This window comes from Athene noctua, chromosome Z (genome assembly GCF_965140245.1).
Source record: "Athene noctua chromosome Z, bAthNoc1.hap1.1, whole genome shotgun sequence".
NCBI classification, from domain to species: Eukaryota; Metazoa; Chordata; class Aves; order Strigiformes; family Strigidae; genus Athene; species Athene noctua.
This window is the reverse complement of record NC_134077.1, coordinates 28,360,032-28,379,211: the sequence shown is the minus strand read 5'-3', so window position 1 is coordinate 28,379,211 and position 19,180 is coordinate 28,360,032. Positions and strand designations below refer to the sequence as shown.

The 19,180-nt window shown below is 41.2% G+C and overlaps 1 protein-coding gene across 5 annotated transcripts in view; it reads left to right on the top strand.

The window, feature by feature from the left end:
- SEMA6A (semaphorin 6A) overlaps window positions 1-19,180 on the top strand; it is a 114,552-nt gene that overhangs the window by 73,346 nt on the left and 22,026 nt on the right. For 2 of the 5 annotated variants that reach the window (XM_074931219.1, XM_074931220.1), the window contains exons 12-19: window positions 1,282-1,437; window positions 2,855-3,031; window positions 3,747-3,887; window positions 3,976-4,056; window positions 6,091-6,149; window positions 7,968-7,988; window positions 8,122-8,172; window positions 15,061-15,225. In XM_074931219.1, the coding sequence (XP_074787320.1) occupies window positions 1,282-1,437; window positions 2,855-3,031; window positions 3,747-3,887; window positions 3,976-4,056; window positions 6,091-6,149; window positions 7,968-7,988; window positions 8,122-8,172; window positions 15,061-15,225 (851 nt within the window). The remainder of the gene's footprint in view (window positions 1-1,281; window positions 1,438-2,854; window positions 3,032-3,746; window positions 3,888-3,975; window positions 4,057-6,090; window positions 6,150-7,967; window positions 7,989-8,121; window positions 8,173-15,060; window positions 15,226-19,180) is intronic. The other 3 variants (XM_074931221.1, XM_074931222.1, XM_074931223.1) reach the window with 3 other exon arrangements.

Sequence of the window (19,180 nt, the reverse complement as noted above, 5' to 3'; positions counted from 1 at the left end):
GTACCCTGGGCACCACAGTGCCAAAAGGCATATGCTGCTCCTTAGAGTTCCCTGGGAATGTCACCTCCTGAATCGGTGCCCTTGCAAGGTCCTAGGAGACCGGTGATGCCCTTGCTTTTTCCTTCTCTCCCTCTATTGCTAATTCTATATGCAGTTACAAGACAACCAACATATTTTATATACAAAGAGTCAGAGCACACAGTCCCTGATTGTAGTGTTCATTGTGTGTGTGGGACCAGACTCATTGCCCCAGCTAGTCCCCTCCAGTCCTTTGCTACCTTCTTACATTTAGTTACCTGAGATTTTAATATTTATCTAAATCTGAACTACAAGTATAATAGGACAAGCCCTATATTTTGTTCCAGTTAGCATTACTTCACTCATGTCAGTGGCTCTATCCACGTCAAAGCAGATTAAAATGGACACTGCAGAATGTTTATGAGTGTGTGGTCCATCTTTCATCTTCCCATCTCACAGTGGCTCAAAAACTTGAAGAATAATAATGCTCTAGGAAATGGGATCAAATGGGCCTTTTGTTGAAGAAAATAACCCACAAAATATTAATAACAGGCAAAGCATTTTGCTGCTTCCCGTGTAGAGGTGACCTGTCCAGGCAGGAAGGTTAAGTTACCTCTGAGGAGCAGGGTAGATTTTAGGAATAGGGTGAGCAGATTTGCATTTAAGTTGTAAAAGAATGATTCGATAACATTTCAGTGAAAGTCCTCAGTGTGCTACCATATTTATATCATCTCTTCTGGATTCAGAAGTGGTAAAACTAATGTTTACATGGATGCTTGCTGGATTGTCTTCTCCACTAGTATACTTTCTACCAGACAGGAATGAAAGCATCATTCTTTCACACATGCTAAAAAAAAAAATGGAGGTCCTTTTGTATGTTGGGGACTGCTTTTGTTCTAGTAAAGAGCAGTCAACTAGGCAAATTACAGATCAGAAAGCACTTGTGCCAGTAGGCTGCATCAAGCCAAATGCACACATGTGGTAATTAGGTTCCATGTGAGTGGATGAACTACAAACTGTGTGTGTCACACTCCTGTTGAAGAAATGTCTGTGCTTCTAATTGACATGTTAAGCCTTTTTGAGTGGAGGATAGAGCAGGATTTTAAGATTCTCCTGAGGGGCTGAACAAGTCCACCAGTCTTCTCAATCATCAATTTAGATGCTTGTAATGCACATCAGATTTCACTGAGGGCTTCATTACAAAAGGAGATTTCCACTAGGCATCAAATAAGTGTTCTGGCTTTACCCTCTTGTTTTATTTAGGCCTGGTTGCTGTGCTGGCTCTACATCACTAGAAAAATATGTAACCTCTAACGAGTTCCCAGATGATACTCTGAACTTCATCAAAACACATCCACTGATGGATGAGGCTGTACCTTCCATTGTCAATCGACCCTGGTTCCTGAGAACAATGGTCAGGTGCGTACCTCCAGGTGGACTCTTGTCCTCATCGTAGCTGTCAAGTTGTGCTAATAGTCTGGCTCAGAATACGCTCAAACTCTGTAAACATCCTTGGTGTGCAGGCATGAATCCAGCTAGGAATTATAGCAGTGCTGAGCAGATGTCACAGAACTCCCTGAGCAGCTTTCAAGACAGGAAAAAACCTCGGTCCTTTCCAACCACTCTGTGCTGAAACCAGATCTTGGAGGAAATGCCGTGCAGGGAAAGTTGACCAGCCTTTTGGTTTATGGGTCAGTGTTTGGGACAGCTCTCTAGAAAACTTTAGGCAAGGATCAGCAGACAGCCCAGGGATATGAACACAGGATACAAACATGTCTGCCAGGATATGTTCACAGGATATGAAAATGTCTGTCGGGATATGTACTGGTATGGCTTAATGTTTACAGAAGTGTACAGGCAGTAGTCACATAATCTGTATTCTTTCTATGACAGCAAGAGAAAATTACTAATGAAGAGATGTGATCAGAGACTCCTAAATCAGCAAGCAGCAAATATGCCATCCCCTTCCAATCAAAATACATTCCTACTCCATGCTGTGGTCACTATACTACTTATCTGCCCTACAGTTGTAAACAAAATGATGTGACTAACTTTTGCCATATTTCCCTCTCTTCCTCCATACAAGGGTAGAGTTTTGTGCTGGATAGTGTTTAGCTCTGGAAAGGCCTGAATTAGTTTTAGTAATGTATCTTCTGTCAGGTTTTTATGTCAGGTTCTGTACCTCCAACCAAAGATGAGAGCAGCAGGCTCTGCAGAGCACTTTCCTTTGATCACCAGTACCAGGTAACTGGTACCAAATCACCAGTACTCATTTTCAATAAATTACATATTTCCAAGATTCAGTATCACCTCACCACTGAACTCATTTAGTGTCAGTTCTGTGATTATTTTTAGTGAGGTAAAATGGTGTTTAGTGTCTCACTATTGCACTGGCACAGCTTTTCTTGACAAAAAAGTTGAATGTAGATCATTATTGCTGCTTTTAATGTGACAGAACTTGCAATTAAAAATAAATCTCACTGTGATGATTTTTTTTCCCTGACAGAGGAAGTCACCAGACTAGTACTTTGCTTTTGATTGGAAAGATAATTCATAAATGACCTCAGACTCTTAGCACCCCTTTAGCTTTTTGCAAACACTTCTGCTATCTATTGGACATAGGGACATGCAAACAAACACACAAAATTCCCTACTATTTGGGGAGCCAAACTGGTACAGTCTTTGTTGACTTATAAGGTTATTCAGCTAGAAAAAGTGCTTAAATATGTTAGATAGTTGCTAGAAGGCTACCACACAGTTATCTGATGTGGAAAAAGTGATAAAATAAATGGCAACGTGATCCCAAGTGATGCAAAATGCTGTATTGTTCTTCTAGATACCGCCTGACCAAAATTGCTGTGGACTCTGCTGCTGGACCGTATCAGAACTACACCGTGGTTTTCTTGGGATCAGAGAAGGGAATCATCTTGAAGTTCTTGGCACGGACAGGAAACAGTGGTTTCCTAAATGACAGCCTTTTCCTGGAGGAGATGAATGTTTACAATCCTGAAAAGTGCGTATATCTGATTCTTTGTACTCATGTATGGGTGACTTTGAACTCCTGATTTCCCAGAGAGTAGGTTCTCCCACAAAATGGGAAGTGTTTAGAGAAGCCAAGTTTTTTGAGTAATTTTAAATTGCTTGGGGAAGGGATGTCTGCTTATCAGCCTCTACATTGCAATAAGATATTTTTTATTCAATATGTGTAGAAAATAGCCCATCCTGTGCAGCAGTTGGTGGATAATTAAGAGTGAAGTTATGCAAAGGAACTTTAATTTTCTAATCCTATAAAAAACCTGATTCTTCTCCAAATAACTCAAGAAGCAGCGAGCCACTTTCCAAGGGAAATTTCCCACATTTCAGCCTTCCTCAAATATTCCTAAGAGGGCTTTGAAGTGGGCCATAATCATGCAGAAATTTCAGCTACTTTGAGTGGTGGAGAAGAATAAACACAAAAATGAAGGGCTCTCAGAAAGCTTGTCTGGTGTACCGTCTCTCTCCACTCCTTATTCCCCTGTCCCATGCATTTTTAATACTCAGTTATATGTCAGTGGTTTAGTGCCTATTGTGTGTTCTTTTTCCTTGTTTTTTTCAGTTCTACCCTTCTCAGGTTATTTTTATGGGAGTTGTTTTTGGGGTGTTTTTTCAGCTTGAAGAATCATTAAGTTTTCATCTGGTTTCTCAGCAGAACTCACATATAACCTTATCTCACTTTTTTTTCGAATCAGGTGCAGCTACGACAGCGTGGAGGACAAACGGATTGTGGGCATGCAGCTTGACAAGCCCAGCAGTGCCCTGTATGTCGCCTTCTCCACCTGTGTCATCAAGGTTCCCCTGGGACGTTGTGAGCGTCATGGCAAATGCAAAAAGTACGTGTTTTCTGTCAGATGCTTGTGCATCAGGCATGGGGAAGGTGGGAGCACTTACGAATACCACCTTTTGTTCTTCTTTCTCAAGGGCCTGCATAGCCTCCAGAGACCCCTACTGTGGATGGGTGAAGGAGAGTGGGGTGTGCACACAGCTGGCCCTTGGCTCCAAGTGAGTAAGAGCTCTGGCTGGACGGGCCATGAAGCTCTGGTGGTGGCGCCAGGCAGTCTTGGGCAGAGCTATTTGAAACATGAGGCTCTGAGAGAAGGAAAAATGTGGGAAGTGTTTGTTTCTACCTTATTTGCATTCACCTCTGAAATGTCTCACAAATTTTTCTGATGTGAACTGTCAGCTGATTGGTAACTGATGAAAGAGGAGGAAGAAGAAAATGAAAGAGCTATACTAAGGTCCGTGTGTTATTGAAAGGAAGGAACTGGATGGCTATGTCTGGACCAGCCCACACTGGAGCCATCACAGCTGATTAAAGAGGCAATAGAATCCAAATTAAATTACTGGAGCAATTTGTCCACTGAAAACAAAACCAGTCCTTCTAATTTAGTGTGCATTACTAAGAGGAATCACAGAGCACAATAAGAGCTCTGATTCAGAGAAGTGCTGGATCTCCCCTTGCTTAACAGTAGAATTTAATTATTTTATAATAATGGAAGTCTGTGAAGGTTTGTTTAAATGTGGTTACTAAAGCCTCCTTGCAGGGAGCAGACCCACTTCAGAGCTCTCATTTCTTGGCAACATCTGACACACCTCATGTTTGCCCACTCTGAGGTACAGCTATACTTCCTCAAGGCAGTGGTGGAAGTGTAGCACAAACATCACACAACCTCAGCATCCTCACAGCTGACCTCACTTAACCTTGCTTTTATACAGGTCTTCAGTATATAATGGATGAGTTATCATCCCTGTGCTTGTGTCTTGTTCTTAATTATCTATTTCAATTCAGATTATTTTGGCCACTGGGGATGCTATAGCTATATCTGTCTGTATATGCTTTACTATGAGAGTGTGGACTGTACCTGACTGGACATTTGGTAGAATAATGTTAAAATGTGTCTATGTCGGTATCGGGTTTTCTCAGCATTGCCGAAGGGCTTGAGTCTTCTTGCACTTCCATGGCGAGTTGTAGGGGACTTAGGTACCTTACTGTTAAAAGCAGCTCCTGTTTTTATCAATAGATCCATCAGACAGAAGCAGTGCAGCTTGCGGTGGTGCAGTCCAGAGGCAAGCAAGGCAGGTCACTCTCTGTCCAGTGCATAGCACTTAGGAAGGAGATCCAGATCAGCTGTGAAGATGTCTGGTCAACTTCTAAACTAGTCAACATGAGGCAAAGATGTTAGGTGCCCTCCTAAAGTAGGTGACAGTTGAGCAGGAGTTTTAAGAGCATGCAGTTGGGAATGAGGTGTTTGCAAGGGTGATTATGCCCCAAGGGCAGTATCCTAACCAATGTAGACAAGGGCTTTCTTTGAAGGCTTTCCAAAGCTCTTGTCATTCACCTTTGACCATACAGGAAGTTGGAAAAACAGTTTCACTAGTTGTCCAAAATCACAGGCAGAGGTTAGGAGTGTAAACTGGGCATGTCAGCCAGAATAGCCTATGAGTGTTTTTCAGTAGACCCACTTGAATTCAGTGGAATGCCTTCTGTGGACTGGACCTTACATCTTGCAGCCTTGTCTAGCACAGTACCTAAATGACTGCTGAAGTGCAGGTTGTTTTCCCCCAGCACAGTGCCTGCTCAATGGGTTAGCTTCCTTCTCACGTCAGTGTCAGTGCACCTTGTCTGCTCTATGGACAAGTTAAGGTAGGATCATAATTGCCTCTGGTAATATTACATATTATAGACATATTCATATATATATATGATATTATATATTCATATCTATATCTATATATATATATTCATTCATATATTAAAAAATATGAATCTGTTTGCCTTTCTCAACAACAAGGCATGCAGTGGATTTCTAAAAAGTAATAATAAAAAGACAAAGCATCATCAGAAGCCAAGAAATCATTAAGCAATGATGAGTAACTTGAATGTCTGTGTTGGAATTTTTCAGCCTTTGAATGGAAGTTCCAAAGAAAGGGCCAGTTTCACGGCAGGGCTTTATTCAGTTGCACTGTGATAATTTCTTTCTGGTAGTGCCTGTGACTGTTGTTATTCATACTGTTTTGTTTCTTTCTGTTATTTAGACTGGCATTTGAACAGGACATAGAACATGGCAATACAGATGGCCTGGGTGACTGCCAAAGTAAGCAAAGCTTTTACCCTCTATTTACCATGTGTCACAGCATCCTTTTGAATGCCTCAAATCACCATTACCTGTCAGGCATTCTTTTGTACAATGTAAGCCACAACAGGAACAGCAACTGAGCCTAACGATGCAGGTTCAGAAGAGGAACGGTTGTTTAAATGTATTTAAAGAAAATAGCCCGGCTGGTGTGATTTTTACAAACACCGGACTTCCAAGCGGTTGTATAGTGAGAAAACCTTGTTTCTAGGGGATATTCATTATAGCAATGGCATAATGAATTGTGTGTTCAATGTCTTTATTAGCCATGGTGGTTGGGTTGTTTATGTAGATGTACAGAAGTGGCTTGGTTTCTTGCTGTAGACTGTGACTTGGACTACATTCCCATGCAGGACAGGGAAACAGTGAAATATACCGTCAGCTTTCAATCTGGATCAAGAAGTGGGAACTATTTAGTTTGTGAATCTTAGTGGATTTTACACACAGGGTGGACAACATAGCGGTATTAAGGGTCAGGCACTACTGAACTTGCCTGCGAAATTGTGATGGTAAACCTTAGGTACTGACATTGTGAGTTGGAAGCTTAAACACAGTCTTTAAACATTTATGTTTTGCACTGAGATGCTTAAATGTGCACAGCTTGCACTACTTGCATGCTGTTTTCTGAGGCTTCAGGAGTACCAACATCTGATCAGGACAGCTCTTGTTCCAAGTGTTCTTACCAAGGTTGGTTTAATTCTGAACCCCAAATATTATTTATAAACCTTATGAAATCAAGAATCACATTCTTTTCAGTGTAATTTGCACTGATGCTTGTAGATGCAATAAAATTACTGAAGCTGAGGAAGTAACGTATGGTGAGAGAGTCACTAGTTTCGGAATACAGAGCAAAATAACAGAGGTCTAGAGTGTGCCATTGGATACAGTACAGGCCAGCTTCTCTGGAGAAAGCCAGGACCTTCTCATACCTTGTGCATCCTTGTTCAAGAGCCATCTATTACTGTGATCACTGTGCTTGAACAAGTACAAGGATTTCAGCCTCTGCATGTCCCCCATCTCAGCTACACCTCTGTCTGCCTCTGCTCTAAGATAGTGTTACATAGGCTGTCTCTTAAGTTTTTTGAAGGAGGTGTACACATAGTCCTTCCTGTGCTCCCTGTAAAATGGGTTAGCACCAAATCAGGTCAGTTCCCAGCTGGTGCAACTTTGCCCTTTTCAGCCAATTCTGCTCTCCTTGGGCAAATAGGTTAGAAGGGAGTGGGGTGTACCTGATACCAGTTAAATATAAAAAGAAGGGTAGGAAATTATTCAGAAACAGCACACTGTGCTCATGGAGAGATATCTGCTCCTGTGCAGAGAGCAACAAAGCCCATACCCTGCTAAAGTCCCTCTTTAGCCCTGAATGATGCATTGAACCTTGACACTGCACAGGGGTAGATTTCACTCCCTGCTAACCAAGCTGATCTTATTACTTCATGTGGTCTTGGGTCATGTGAGTTTTGTCCTCACTGACTCACATTGCTAGATGCATCACTTGTAGTGTCTTGCGTTAGATTTGTCCTTGATCTTGCAAAGAAACCCACGGCAGGGAGGGCACTAGCCTTCCCACTTGCTATCCCTTGCACAGGGCTGGTCATGAACACTTTCAAAGCCAGACATTGTTTTTGGTTATATCTGAATATTAGTTTTGCCTTTGTCCTTAGGGTACTAATCACAAACATATAAATACCAGCTGAAGCATAAAAGGTTGCTAGCAGCAAACTGTTAAAAAGAAAAAATGAGAGAGAAATAATGATTTTTCCCCTGTTTGTCTTTCAGATTCCTTCGTAGCCCTGAATGGTAAGGAAGTTCTTAGTTTCATTATTTACTGACAGCAAATCCATTTTGGAGGAATCACTTTTTACTAAAACTTTTAAGTATTTTCATACTTTTGTTTTATTTAATGTTTCTTCCCAATTTATTTTGTTCATAGACATTTCAACTGCTTCACCTGATCATGAAATGTCTTACAACACAGTGTATGGTCAGTTTATGGGTGTTTTTAAAAATTCTCCTCAGATTATTTTGTTAGATAGTAGTTCCTGTACTTAAATAGCTGTTACCCTTTTTGACTTGTTTTGTCTTGGTTTTGAGGGCCTGATTCACTAATTACAACTAGGATTAAGTCACACCTCTTGATTTTTAATCCCTCTTTCCTTGTCCTCTCTCAAAACTGTCTCCATTGAATTAAAGTCAAATATGGCCTACTTTAGTGGCATACCAGAAGACATCACTAAGAGCATGCTTCATCTGAACACTCAGACAAAGGAACACTTGAGTACAGTGGTGCATCTTACCTGTTTGCCAGGAAAAACAAGATAGCAGCTCATATCTCACTCATGAGTTGTCCAGGCTGGTGTCATTGACTGCTACAGCAACCAGTCAGAGGTACCTTAGGGAAAGGAGAACTGTCACTGGGTTACAGAAAGATCTCTCATAAGGAAAATTAACCTGTTACCCATGTGAGTTGAGACTGGGTTATGCCTTGATTGCTGAAGGTTCCTGTAACTTTAGGGTGAGTCACTTATGTTGTCCATGGTTGCAGTATCATAATGCCTGAATGGGTCCTAATCTGTTAAAAAAAAAAGGGATTCACATAGCAAATTAAATGACCTGATCTGAAGAGGAGCATTTTTGCAAGCCTAGAGTAACAGTTTTCCATGAGGCAGCTCTTAATCTGTGCTCACAGTACTTTCCATCACTTTGTTCTGTATATTTGGAAGTAGATTACACTGGTACTTGAAGTGCAGAATAAATGTCTTCATGAGGAATTATTGCAGAATAAATAATCACTTTAAATTCAGACCTAGACTTATATTGCAATAGTTTCTCTTTATAGACATCCTGATCAAAGACAAGTACTCGCAAGCTAAAAGGATGTGTGGTATTGCTCCCAGTGAAGTCAATGGCAAATTTCCATGTGGAATGGGAGCTTGCTTGTGAAGTTGCTTTCAGGCTGTAAAAGACTAGCAGTTCATCAGAGTTAGGGAAAATTAACCATATGTTTGGCTGAATGTAGCGAGAGGTAGGTTAATGTGCAGTTGCGATGAACATTTAATTGATCCTTTAATCTTGTGCCTACAAAATATGTAGGTACAAAACAGAACCAACGGCAGCTCAGTACAGCAGCATATAAATAACTGGAGGCAAACTAATACTGTTCAACATCTGTAAAAATAAAATCAAATTTCCCGTGTTGTTTATTACCAGGAAATGGAAAATGTGCAGGTGAAACTTGTTTGAAAGTATGATAATGAAAACCTGTGAAGGGAATGTACAAAATCAAAGACAAGTCGAGACTTCGTAATATATGGAAGACTTCTGGTTTCATATGCATATACAGCTTGTACTTTCTTTCATTTGAAAATTGCTATATTTCCAATAGAGAGAGCAGTAATTAAAGAACAGTAATATTAAAATCTGTACTGCTGAATATAAAGATAAAGCAAATGGCCTTGGGCATAGTGCTGATGTGCCAGAAATGTTCTACGTTTCCTGCTTCTAAGTGCATTTGTCGGCTGCACAGTTATAGCTGTGGGGATATGGTTCTGGATCTTGTCAGCTACCATATTAGTAGGGACTTTAGCAAAAACTGGTATTTTAATCTAACCAAGAAAGCAGAAGAGTGATTCAAGTAAGCAGCGGAGTGAAAAAAGCAGCAGTCCCGGGGAGCACAGGTAACAAAAGGGAGTTCATTTTACAGTCCAGGCCTGTCAGGCCCAAAGACAGACTATGTGAATTAACCCAGCTCTTAATGCAGTACCCTACAGCCAGATGCAACAGAGAAATGCTGACCCAACATGAGCATTGGTTCCCATTCATGTCCTGTCTTTCATGGATTATTTCACTGACTATCCTCAGGTACATCCTGATAATGTGGTCTCTAGGCAAGTCAGCTCTTCCTTTTATGGGTTTGTTAAAATACCCATTCTGATATTACTGCAGTCAGTCTTTCTTTTCACCTACCATGGCAAAATATGAAAAGAAATGTGCTAGTCACCTCTATTGATCTTCCACATGAGGAATGTAAAAAATTCCAGCATGAGGTAGTAAACCAGTCTCAGTAAACATGTTAATGTTTGCTAACTGTAGTAACTGCTCTGAGTAATTTTTGTTCTTGAGAAAATGAAAATTTTATAAATGCTACATTTTAATGTTACTGAGTAGAGTTAAATGCATAAGTAAATGGGTTTTCATAATAGAATAAACCTCAGAACTCTGGAATATACCAGAATGCCAAGCAAGTGAATGCTCAGGGTGCTTCTGGATCCAGTGGGCTAAATATATCCAAAGGCATCAGAAACTCCAGTTGCAAAAGAAGTCTTAAGGCCTGATTCCCTTGATTACTCCACTATAAATCAGCTTACTTCAACAGACTTACTGCAAATCCGTAGCAACGTGAGTGAAAGGAGAACCAAGCCCTTAATCTTTGTCTTCTTGCCATCAGCCTCTTCCTGAATTTGGCAGGTGGGCTCTTTTTTCTGGGCAGTTTCATGTGACTGGTTGTAAACAAGTAAAGTGCAAAGTCCACACAGGTGACTGTTCAAGGAGGAGATAGCAGGCTAGGTCAAAGAAAAATGATGCAAGAGCCACATATTTAAGCAAGGAGATTAGGCTAGATTCCTCTGCAAAATTGTAAGCAGCTTCAATTACCTTTGGAAACATCAATTCTTAGTGAATTGGGCCCTTATTTTACCCCCTAGCCATAGTACTTCCTCTGTAGTATTGATTTAGCCTTTCCCTCTAATTGTCTAATTAGGTTGCTATAGCTGTTAATAGGATAGTGTGCAGACATCTTAACCTCTGAGATCCTAATGACTTGTGCATATTAGAGCAACTATCAAATACGTATTGAATCCGTGTCTTTGTTTTAAACCTGCAAAAAAACTCCGTATGTTTTACAAGTGCACTTCAGAAAGAGCTATAGTTACAGAAGTGCAGCCCTTCTGAATCATTATCTGTGCCTGTAGACACTAAGTGCTTTTTACTCTCCTTCTGTTACTTGATTACCGCACTCCAAATGAAAAGTTTCTGCAAATAATGGAAGCACCTAAACCAGATTTTTTTAAAACTGTCTATTTTGATTTTTACATGTTTATTTTAAACAAAGAAGTTCAAAAAGCACTGTGTCTGCAGTTTTTCAGATTGTTTTAAAACAAAGGCAGAATTAGTTTTTTAGATGTTTAGATATTAACCAATATTAACATAGTACTGGTCACATCTCAGATATGCTTAAAACCTCTTTGAATTGCAGTGAAGTCTGTTTACATAGTCACAGTGGTAAAAATGGTGTAATGGAAAAAAAAAAGGACCACTACATGTTGCAAAGTATACAGCACATTGTAAGGTTTAATAACGGCTGTGCATGAGAGGGCCAGGAATGGATTGCCTGCCACTTCAGTCTTTTCTCTGTTTGGGAGAAACTTAACTAGCTCATCCATTTGTGGTGCCACTCACCACACTCAGAGGTGAAATTCACCCAGCAGGTCTTGGCTATGCAGGCACTTACAGGACCCAGGGATACTTGCTTATGGGAGCAGCCAGTGCCCAATAGTAAGTATTTCCAGAATACAGCTCTAACAAAAGTGGGACAGCCTGTTAAGGTCTGATCTGCTCCTGCCCTGCTTCTTCAAAATCTAGAGAAAAAAAAGTTTATCTCGATTAGGTGTGGAAGGTTGTTTCTCAGTTTGTATTACACTAACATGTTAGTAACAGAGCAAATAGACTGATTTCTCACATCTGTATGAAACCCTTCTTTACCTAATGACCATCTGGTACACATTAATGTCTTCACAAAGCCTTAACTTTCCGTTATGAAGAAGTTCTCTATGTATTTGCAGCATGTGGTCCAGGAAACCTTCCCACCCCACCCCCCCCTCCCCCCCGAAAATGTGTCCCCTGGGCATATATTTCTTCTAGATTACTGCATTAAGAAATGTTTTTCTTTAACCAAACTTATGGCTTTTCCTTAGAATTTCCTTTTTAAGCACACCTAAAGTGTCTGGACAGAGGTATGGACATATAAATGCATATCAAAGCACAGGCATAAAATGTGTTTGCTACTTAGCAAGATTTTCTTCTCTTTTACCTCCTTATCAAGCTATAACTAATTGCTTTCTTATTTTGAGTGCAGCACTATTTGTAGGTTGACCAAATATTGTACACTAATTGTGGTTGCTGAAGGGGTTTTAACTTAAGAGGCTGGAACTCCATGAATGCTGGCACTGTGGTTTAGTATTTAGGAAAAAGAAGACATGGAAATCTCATAATTTCCATTTTCTGGCCTGTTCTCTATCGTTTTACTTCTCTTGCTTCTTGGGGATAAGCACAGGAGTTGACAAGTGTAAAATGATGTAGGGGTGAACGCTTTCATACTGCATCATATTCTTTCTTGAAGAGGACATGTGTGTTCAGTTGCTGGACCTCTGTCCTTTGGAAACAAGCAGCCCTGCTGCAAGATTGTGCGGAGGAGGCAGCATGTTTGGATCAGAGTCCATCATCCATCTAAGTGTGTGTTACCAATGCTCCCACCCATGCTGTAGCTTATTAAAACCTTTTCAAAGTGGATAATATTTGGCTTGTCTTTTCTGTATAAGTGACGTTAAAAGCTCTGTCTTCAGCAAAATACAGCCTTTAATTCACTGTGTTAAAGAAAGACAGCCGGGAGAAACCACACTTCCTATCATGAGAGGTAAAAAATAATCCAGTGCGCTTACCAGTATAAGCCTTCAGCCTGAGGTCCAGAGCTAGATTGTATAATGTTTAGGTGTAGTAGCTGAAGGTTGGCTTTGTGGTGAGAACACTATGAATTTGATCAATTCTCCTTGTGAAGTGTATCAGTTAAAGGAGTTAGTTGTGTCCATGTTCTATGCAAAACCCTGTCAAAAGTGCTGCCACTAGTGCTGTGCAGTATATTAAAAGGACTCCTCGAAAATAAACAGAGGAGCACAGATATTTTCTTCCTCTAAGACCATTAATATTCAGCAGGACTTCTTTAAATCATAGCAGGATCTTAATAGGAGTTGCAGATTTTTTGCTGACTTCATCAGTAGTTCAACTTCATGAAGATGGTGAAAAGGCTGGATAAAATGAAGCACATGGGTGCATAAAAAAAGCTTGGGAGTATTGGTGGCCAGCATTTAGATTTTTGATTGCTGGAGTGGAATTAGGGATCTAGGTTCATCAGCTCTCTCTGCGCTTCTGAGAACTGGGGCTGGAGGGCTTCAGAAGCCATTTAAAGCAGCCTTTTTGACACGTAGCTTCTGAAAGCTTTATGCTTATCCAATGACTGTTTAAAATAAACTACAGAAGCACAGTCTCTACCTGCTCAGCTCTGAGCCTTCTCCATAATGCTTTAAATTTGTGTTCCTTGTGTTGCTCTATCTCTGCCCCAGTGTGTCTCAAATTATTTTTCTAAACACTGAAACCAACATTAAGGGAAGGAGCAAGGAGAGGGTCCCAGCTAGAGCAGTCTGTAGCGTGATGATTGGACTCCTCTCCAAGGGAGACTCACATCTAAGGCAGGAAAATTAATTTGCTGAGCTGTTAAAAAGGAGGCAGGAGAATGGAGGGCTTCTGTCAGTCTGTCTGGTATTACCTGAAGAGAAAGCATTATCTGCCATTCTGTATGAATAATCAGATTCTGTTAGTTTGTGTTTGAGCATGTTTCAAAAACCCCATTTTTGATGGACTCTTTCAGGAAAGTAGGTGAGAGACGATATAGCTACTCCACATCAGTCCCAGAGCTCCCTGAGTCCTGCTGAAAATAATTCATTTTTTTGAATGTTTTGAGGTCAAAATTTTGTGGTGTGGATGGAGTTTTGATGCAGCCTCCCCAGCAGTGATGAAGCAACCCAAGCCATTGGGAAGTCCAGGTTGGAGCAATCTTTCAGAGACGGTAGACTCCAGGCACTCCAGGCATTTTGGGTGCTTATGTATTTCTCAGGATCTAGCTGCAAAGTATGTATGAGTCTACAAACACATCTCTGCCCCAGCCGAACCACTCTTAAAACTGTGCGGTGTTTCTAGCTGGGCATGTCCTGTGAACATGCTGTTTGTTAGTGTCTGATAGGCATTGTCCTTATTCAGGACAACAGTAACAATGTCTAGAGTAGTTGTAATGGAAAAAAGGCTGCTGCTGGAGTCACACACGGGTGGTTGGGCAGATTCACATAGTAAGGCATTGTCTTCACTGTCACTCTAAGCAGAAATGCTGTTGGATTTCATGGTTATGTCAGAGCCATTTTGGACCATCATCTCAGACAGGGCCGGTGGAGGGAGTGCAAGTGGGTGCAAGTGGCTGACGGGACTTGCATATTTCTCATTTCTGGGGCAGTGCTGCAGTGCCAGCACACCCGTGTTGGGCAGTCCTTCATTCCCCTGGGGGCACTAATGTCACCATTTTCTAGCTGTTCCGGCATTCCCCTTCAGTTTCAGCCATATTAGAAGTTGTTCCCTTTTAAATTGTTTTTAAAATTGCTTTTTAACTTAGCTAGTACCAGACAGCATGGACTGACTCTTCAGTGTTGGTCAGGTGTGTGTACTGAATCCAGCTGAAGGATGCTTGACTCAGATGAAGTGTACTAACGCTCTTCCACATGCATGTAACTCTGTTGAGTAAAAGCACACAACTGCCAGCTCAGCAGCAGTCTGGGGCATGCACACACCTCTTTAACACTCTGATCTAGAAGGTTCAAATCCCCTGTTTCCTTGAGGCCATGCTTTGAAGGACTTTTGAAACATTGCTCAGCCGAGACGAGACATTTGCCCATCATGGAAGCAAAGCAGTGTGTGCATTCCTGAGCATGGGGAGGTAGCGTGGGAAGTGACTAATGAGACTTGTCTTCCCTACCTGTATTTATAATGTAAACAGGACACTCCAGTTCCCTAGTTCCAAGCACCACCACTTCCGACTCTCGCACTCGACAGGGTTATGATGCTAGGGGACGCATGCTGGATTGGAAGGATCCGCTTGGTTCATCTGAAAATACAGATCCATATGTGGCAGTTTCATCCCATAATCATCAAGACAAGAAGGGTAAGGCCTTGGAAATGACATCCTGTGGTGAGGAGGGAGGTGGGGAGGACTAAAGTGTAACTGCTTCCAGCTGGCTCGGAGTAACATGTAATGAAACTCCTGTGCTATAATTAAAAGCTTATCGTAAAGCCTGAAACTAAACAGCCAATCTCGAACTCAGTCCTAGATAATTCACTGCCTGAGGAAACCACACAAAACAAACAGAAGTATATGCCTTTGCAGAGTGTGTTGTGCATGTGTATGGTAAGGAGGGAAGCAGTGGGGATTTAGCTCCCTTTAAACTTGAGCTGCCTTGTTCTCTGACAGAGCAAGATCCGTGATTTCCCATTGTTCTTAAGAGTGCACTTTTATATTCCCTTTTTGTCTGAATTCCCAGGGTAGCACAGCAGATCTCGGCTAATTTCCTGTTTTTTCCATCTCTCAATGACAGACAGAGATACGGAAGGTCTGCTCTAGTTTAACCATTGAAGTAAAACTGACAGTAGTCCTAGCCACTGGGCCTAAGTCCTACTGTCTGCAGTGAGACCTGAGCATCAAATACCTTTGAGAGTGGGGGCTGAGGAAGTCATTAGCACGTTTTAAAAGATGCCGAGGTGACTGCTGGTGGGGAGAGATTCTGTGCTGTGTTTTTACAGCACCAAAATGTTGGGATTTAGGTGTCATTTCACAGTGTTCAGCCCTGTGCTTGAAGCACACTTGGGTCTAATACAAGTGACAGCCCTGTACTTTGGCCTTCAGTCCCCCTTTGCTATACATACAGGGAATTAGGCAGAGAATAGCTTAAAACTGCCACTTGAACATTCTTAGAGAAGCAGCTTTTCTCCTATATAAGGATGGCGTTGCCCCCTTATTCCATCCTGGCCCTCCATCATTCTCCTAGCATCTTTTAATCTGTGTCTCAAAGAGGTTAAAATAGTTCCTTTGTAAATAGGGGACTTAGGTTCAAATACCTCTACTGCCTAGAGAGATCTGAGTCCTTGTTATTCTTCTCCAGGGTGTTCTTAGATCGCTTCTTTCAATCTCTTCTCTGTTGAAGATGTTTCGCTCTGTATGGACTAATTAAATACTCAGTGGGCCAGAAGGAGGATGGGTATGAGCAAAACTCACTTGCTGAGTGGTTAGGGCACTCACCAGGGGCAAGAACACAGATGAGCTTCAGTCCTTTCTGCTATGAATACTTGATATAAAGCACTTAAAATATTAATTGAAATGTGTATTCCAGTCTCTATTGTTCATGCATTTTACATGAAAAACTCATTAGACAAAAGCATCAGCTGTTCCTGGAGAAGCTACTGGCATGCCAGTTCTGCTGCTTTGTATTGTCTGCCTAGACTAGTAGATTACTAAATCACATTCCTTCCCCTCCACCTGACCCACTGAATGTTGAATCCTCTGCATTGGCTGAGGAGACTTTCAGCAGGGGGTGATGAGCACATTAACATTGTGGAACAGCCTTCAGCAGAGCTGCACAAACAGCTGGCAGCAGTCTGGACCTAGACTGTGAATTTAGTGCCTGTTATTCACAACAGCCCCAGATGCACGGTGCCTCCCACAGTCCTGGGATATCCTGGATTTCTCACTGAACTCACCAGGATTGACCTTACAGAGCCTTCAGAGTTCCCAGCCATGAAGGCAATGGGCGTCACCTGACTGACCCAGCAGAGATGAAGCCTAAAGCACTTTTCCAGCTGAAGAGGCTGGTCAAATTAGGCAAGAGATGCAGTAAAATTTCCTGACATGCCATGGCAAAGATTAATCTAGTAGCCTTGTTTTTTAGGCTTGATGGCAGGAAATGGAATATGAAGATTTGAATTGCCTTAGGTAAAGGAAGTGAACTTGTCTCCCACCTCACAGCAATTAGCTTTTCTTCTACAAAAGGAAAAAACTACCATTTCCTCTTCTTACTTCAACTGGGTTTTAGAAGTGGCCCTTGTTTGAATAATTTTTTTCAGAGTTTGATCTGGTAGACATTCTGGGAGAATAATTGCAAATCCAAAGCAAAAAAGTGAATTTATAGAACCTGATCAGGCTTACATGTGAGTTAAGCACAGAGCTCCTTTGCACTCTACAGACCTGTGGGCTGCTAAACCTTGGCAGAGGAAGGATTTCAGGCAGCTGCAATACTCAAAACTGTAATTTAGGGTGCAAGAAATTGAGGGTGCTGAAGATGAAAACTCAGATTGCTAATTCACACTTAAACTCAGTTTGAGATACCATCCTCATATTTTTAATTCCTCAGCCCTTGCTCTTCAGGGTAGAAGGGCAATTCAGAAAAAGTGATTTCAGGGTATCACCTATGTACAGGAGGGAAGGCATCTAAAGATGGCCTGTGATTTACCTAGCAATCCTCTTTCCTTTCAGCAGTAAATCAGTGATAACACTGACAGCCACAAAATAAGACTTTTTTCTTTTTCTGTCCATTCAAAATGCTAGAGGTGAGAGGACATTTCTTAGGAAAGTCAGTGTTCCCTTTTCTGAAAGTAAGCGGTATCTTTCTCTCCTCTGCCATGAGAGGAGATGTCGAGGAGGGAGGGAGGGAGGGATCTTTGAACCCAACTCTTCTGCTGGCATCAGACAGGGTAGCAGTGTCAGAAACCACCTATAGTAGAAGATCTGTCCCTTTATGTATCCAGAGGAATGCAGAGATGCGTATGCATTTTAATGGCACTATTTGTTATGTGTGGGTCCCTACTTCACAAATCTTTTCCAAAGCAATGCTTAATAGATGGAAAGCTAGCTCCTAAAAGCATCTTGTATGCCAGTAGCAGCTTTCAGAAGAGCATGAAGTGAAAATATTAATAAATGTATAGCTGCTGGATTCTAATAACTTTTGCTTCAATTCACTGACTGATGAGGTGGCTTACATTCAATAGTTCCCTCCCCGGGGACTGATGGTTACCAAAGAGCCTTATTAGCACTTGACAGGGTCATTTAAATATCATGCATTCTTTAGTGCCTAATTATGAATGTTGACAAAGCTGGAAGCAGTCTACATGCAATCAAAACAATGGCGGCAGAGGTAACCGCATGGTTGTTTACCATTACCATCTATTTGTGTGTTGTTACTCCTTGCCTTGCCCAGTCAGAGCCAGTTGGCTCCAAAATTACTATTGATTTGTTGTTTTAAAAGGGCAAAGGAAAGAGTTCTTACACAAAATTAAATCAGAAAATGTTACTATCCTTTTATCAAGATTTTGTTTTCACTTTTTGCTGTGATTTCTTCTACTTTCACACATTCACAAAGAAAAAAAAATTTGTTTTCATTTTCTCTTTGTTTTGTAAGGTGGTTTGTGTTGTTCTACATTGGTTGTGTCTGATCCTTTGGACAGTGTTTTCCTTCTTTTCCTGTGCTCAAAACCAGCTTCTTACTGATTGTACTAATTGTACAGAATCAACTTGCTGCTTTATTTTCTGTAGCACGGGTTCTTTGATGATGTCACATCCATCCATATGTTTCACTTTTAATTCAGCATCTTAGGGAATATCTGTGGGGGCGTAAAGAGGGGGTTCTTTAAAAGGGTTGACTCATGGGAATGTGACATTTGTGTGCCACAGCTTTAGTAGCTAAATATACTCTGGGATTGTTGTTTCTGAGCGACATCACATTTCTTGCCAAGATGAAAATGTGTAGTGCAACTAATAGAGTGGGAACTATGCGTTGCTATCCCACTGGCATTTTCATTTTGGCCGTTAAGGAATCTGCCCTTCCTATTGCAGAACAAAAAAAAAAAAAAAAACCACAAAAAAAAAAAAAACCAACACCAAAAGCCAGCTCTGATTGGGCAAACTGCACTTTTCCTTTTCTTTTCCAACTCCTCCCCAGAAAAAAAGAAAAAGAAAAAAACATGTTCTAGAGTATGTTTACATTTTATTTCCTTTCATGCTGTTTTAGTGTTAATTTAATTGTGTGTTTCTCACCTTTGTCAAAACAGTTTCCTTAACCTTGCCGTCTAAC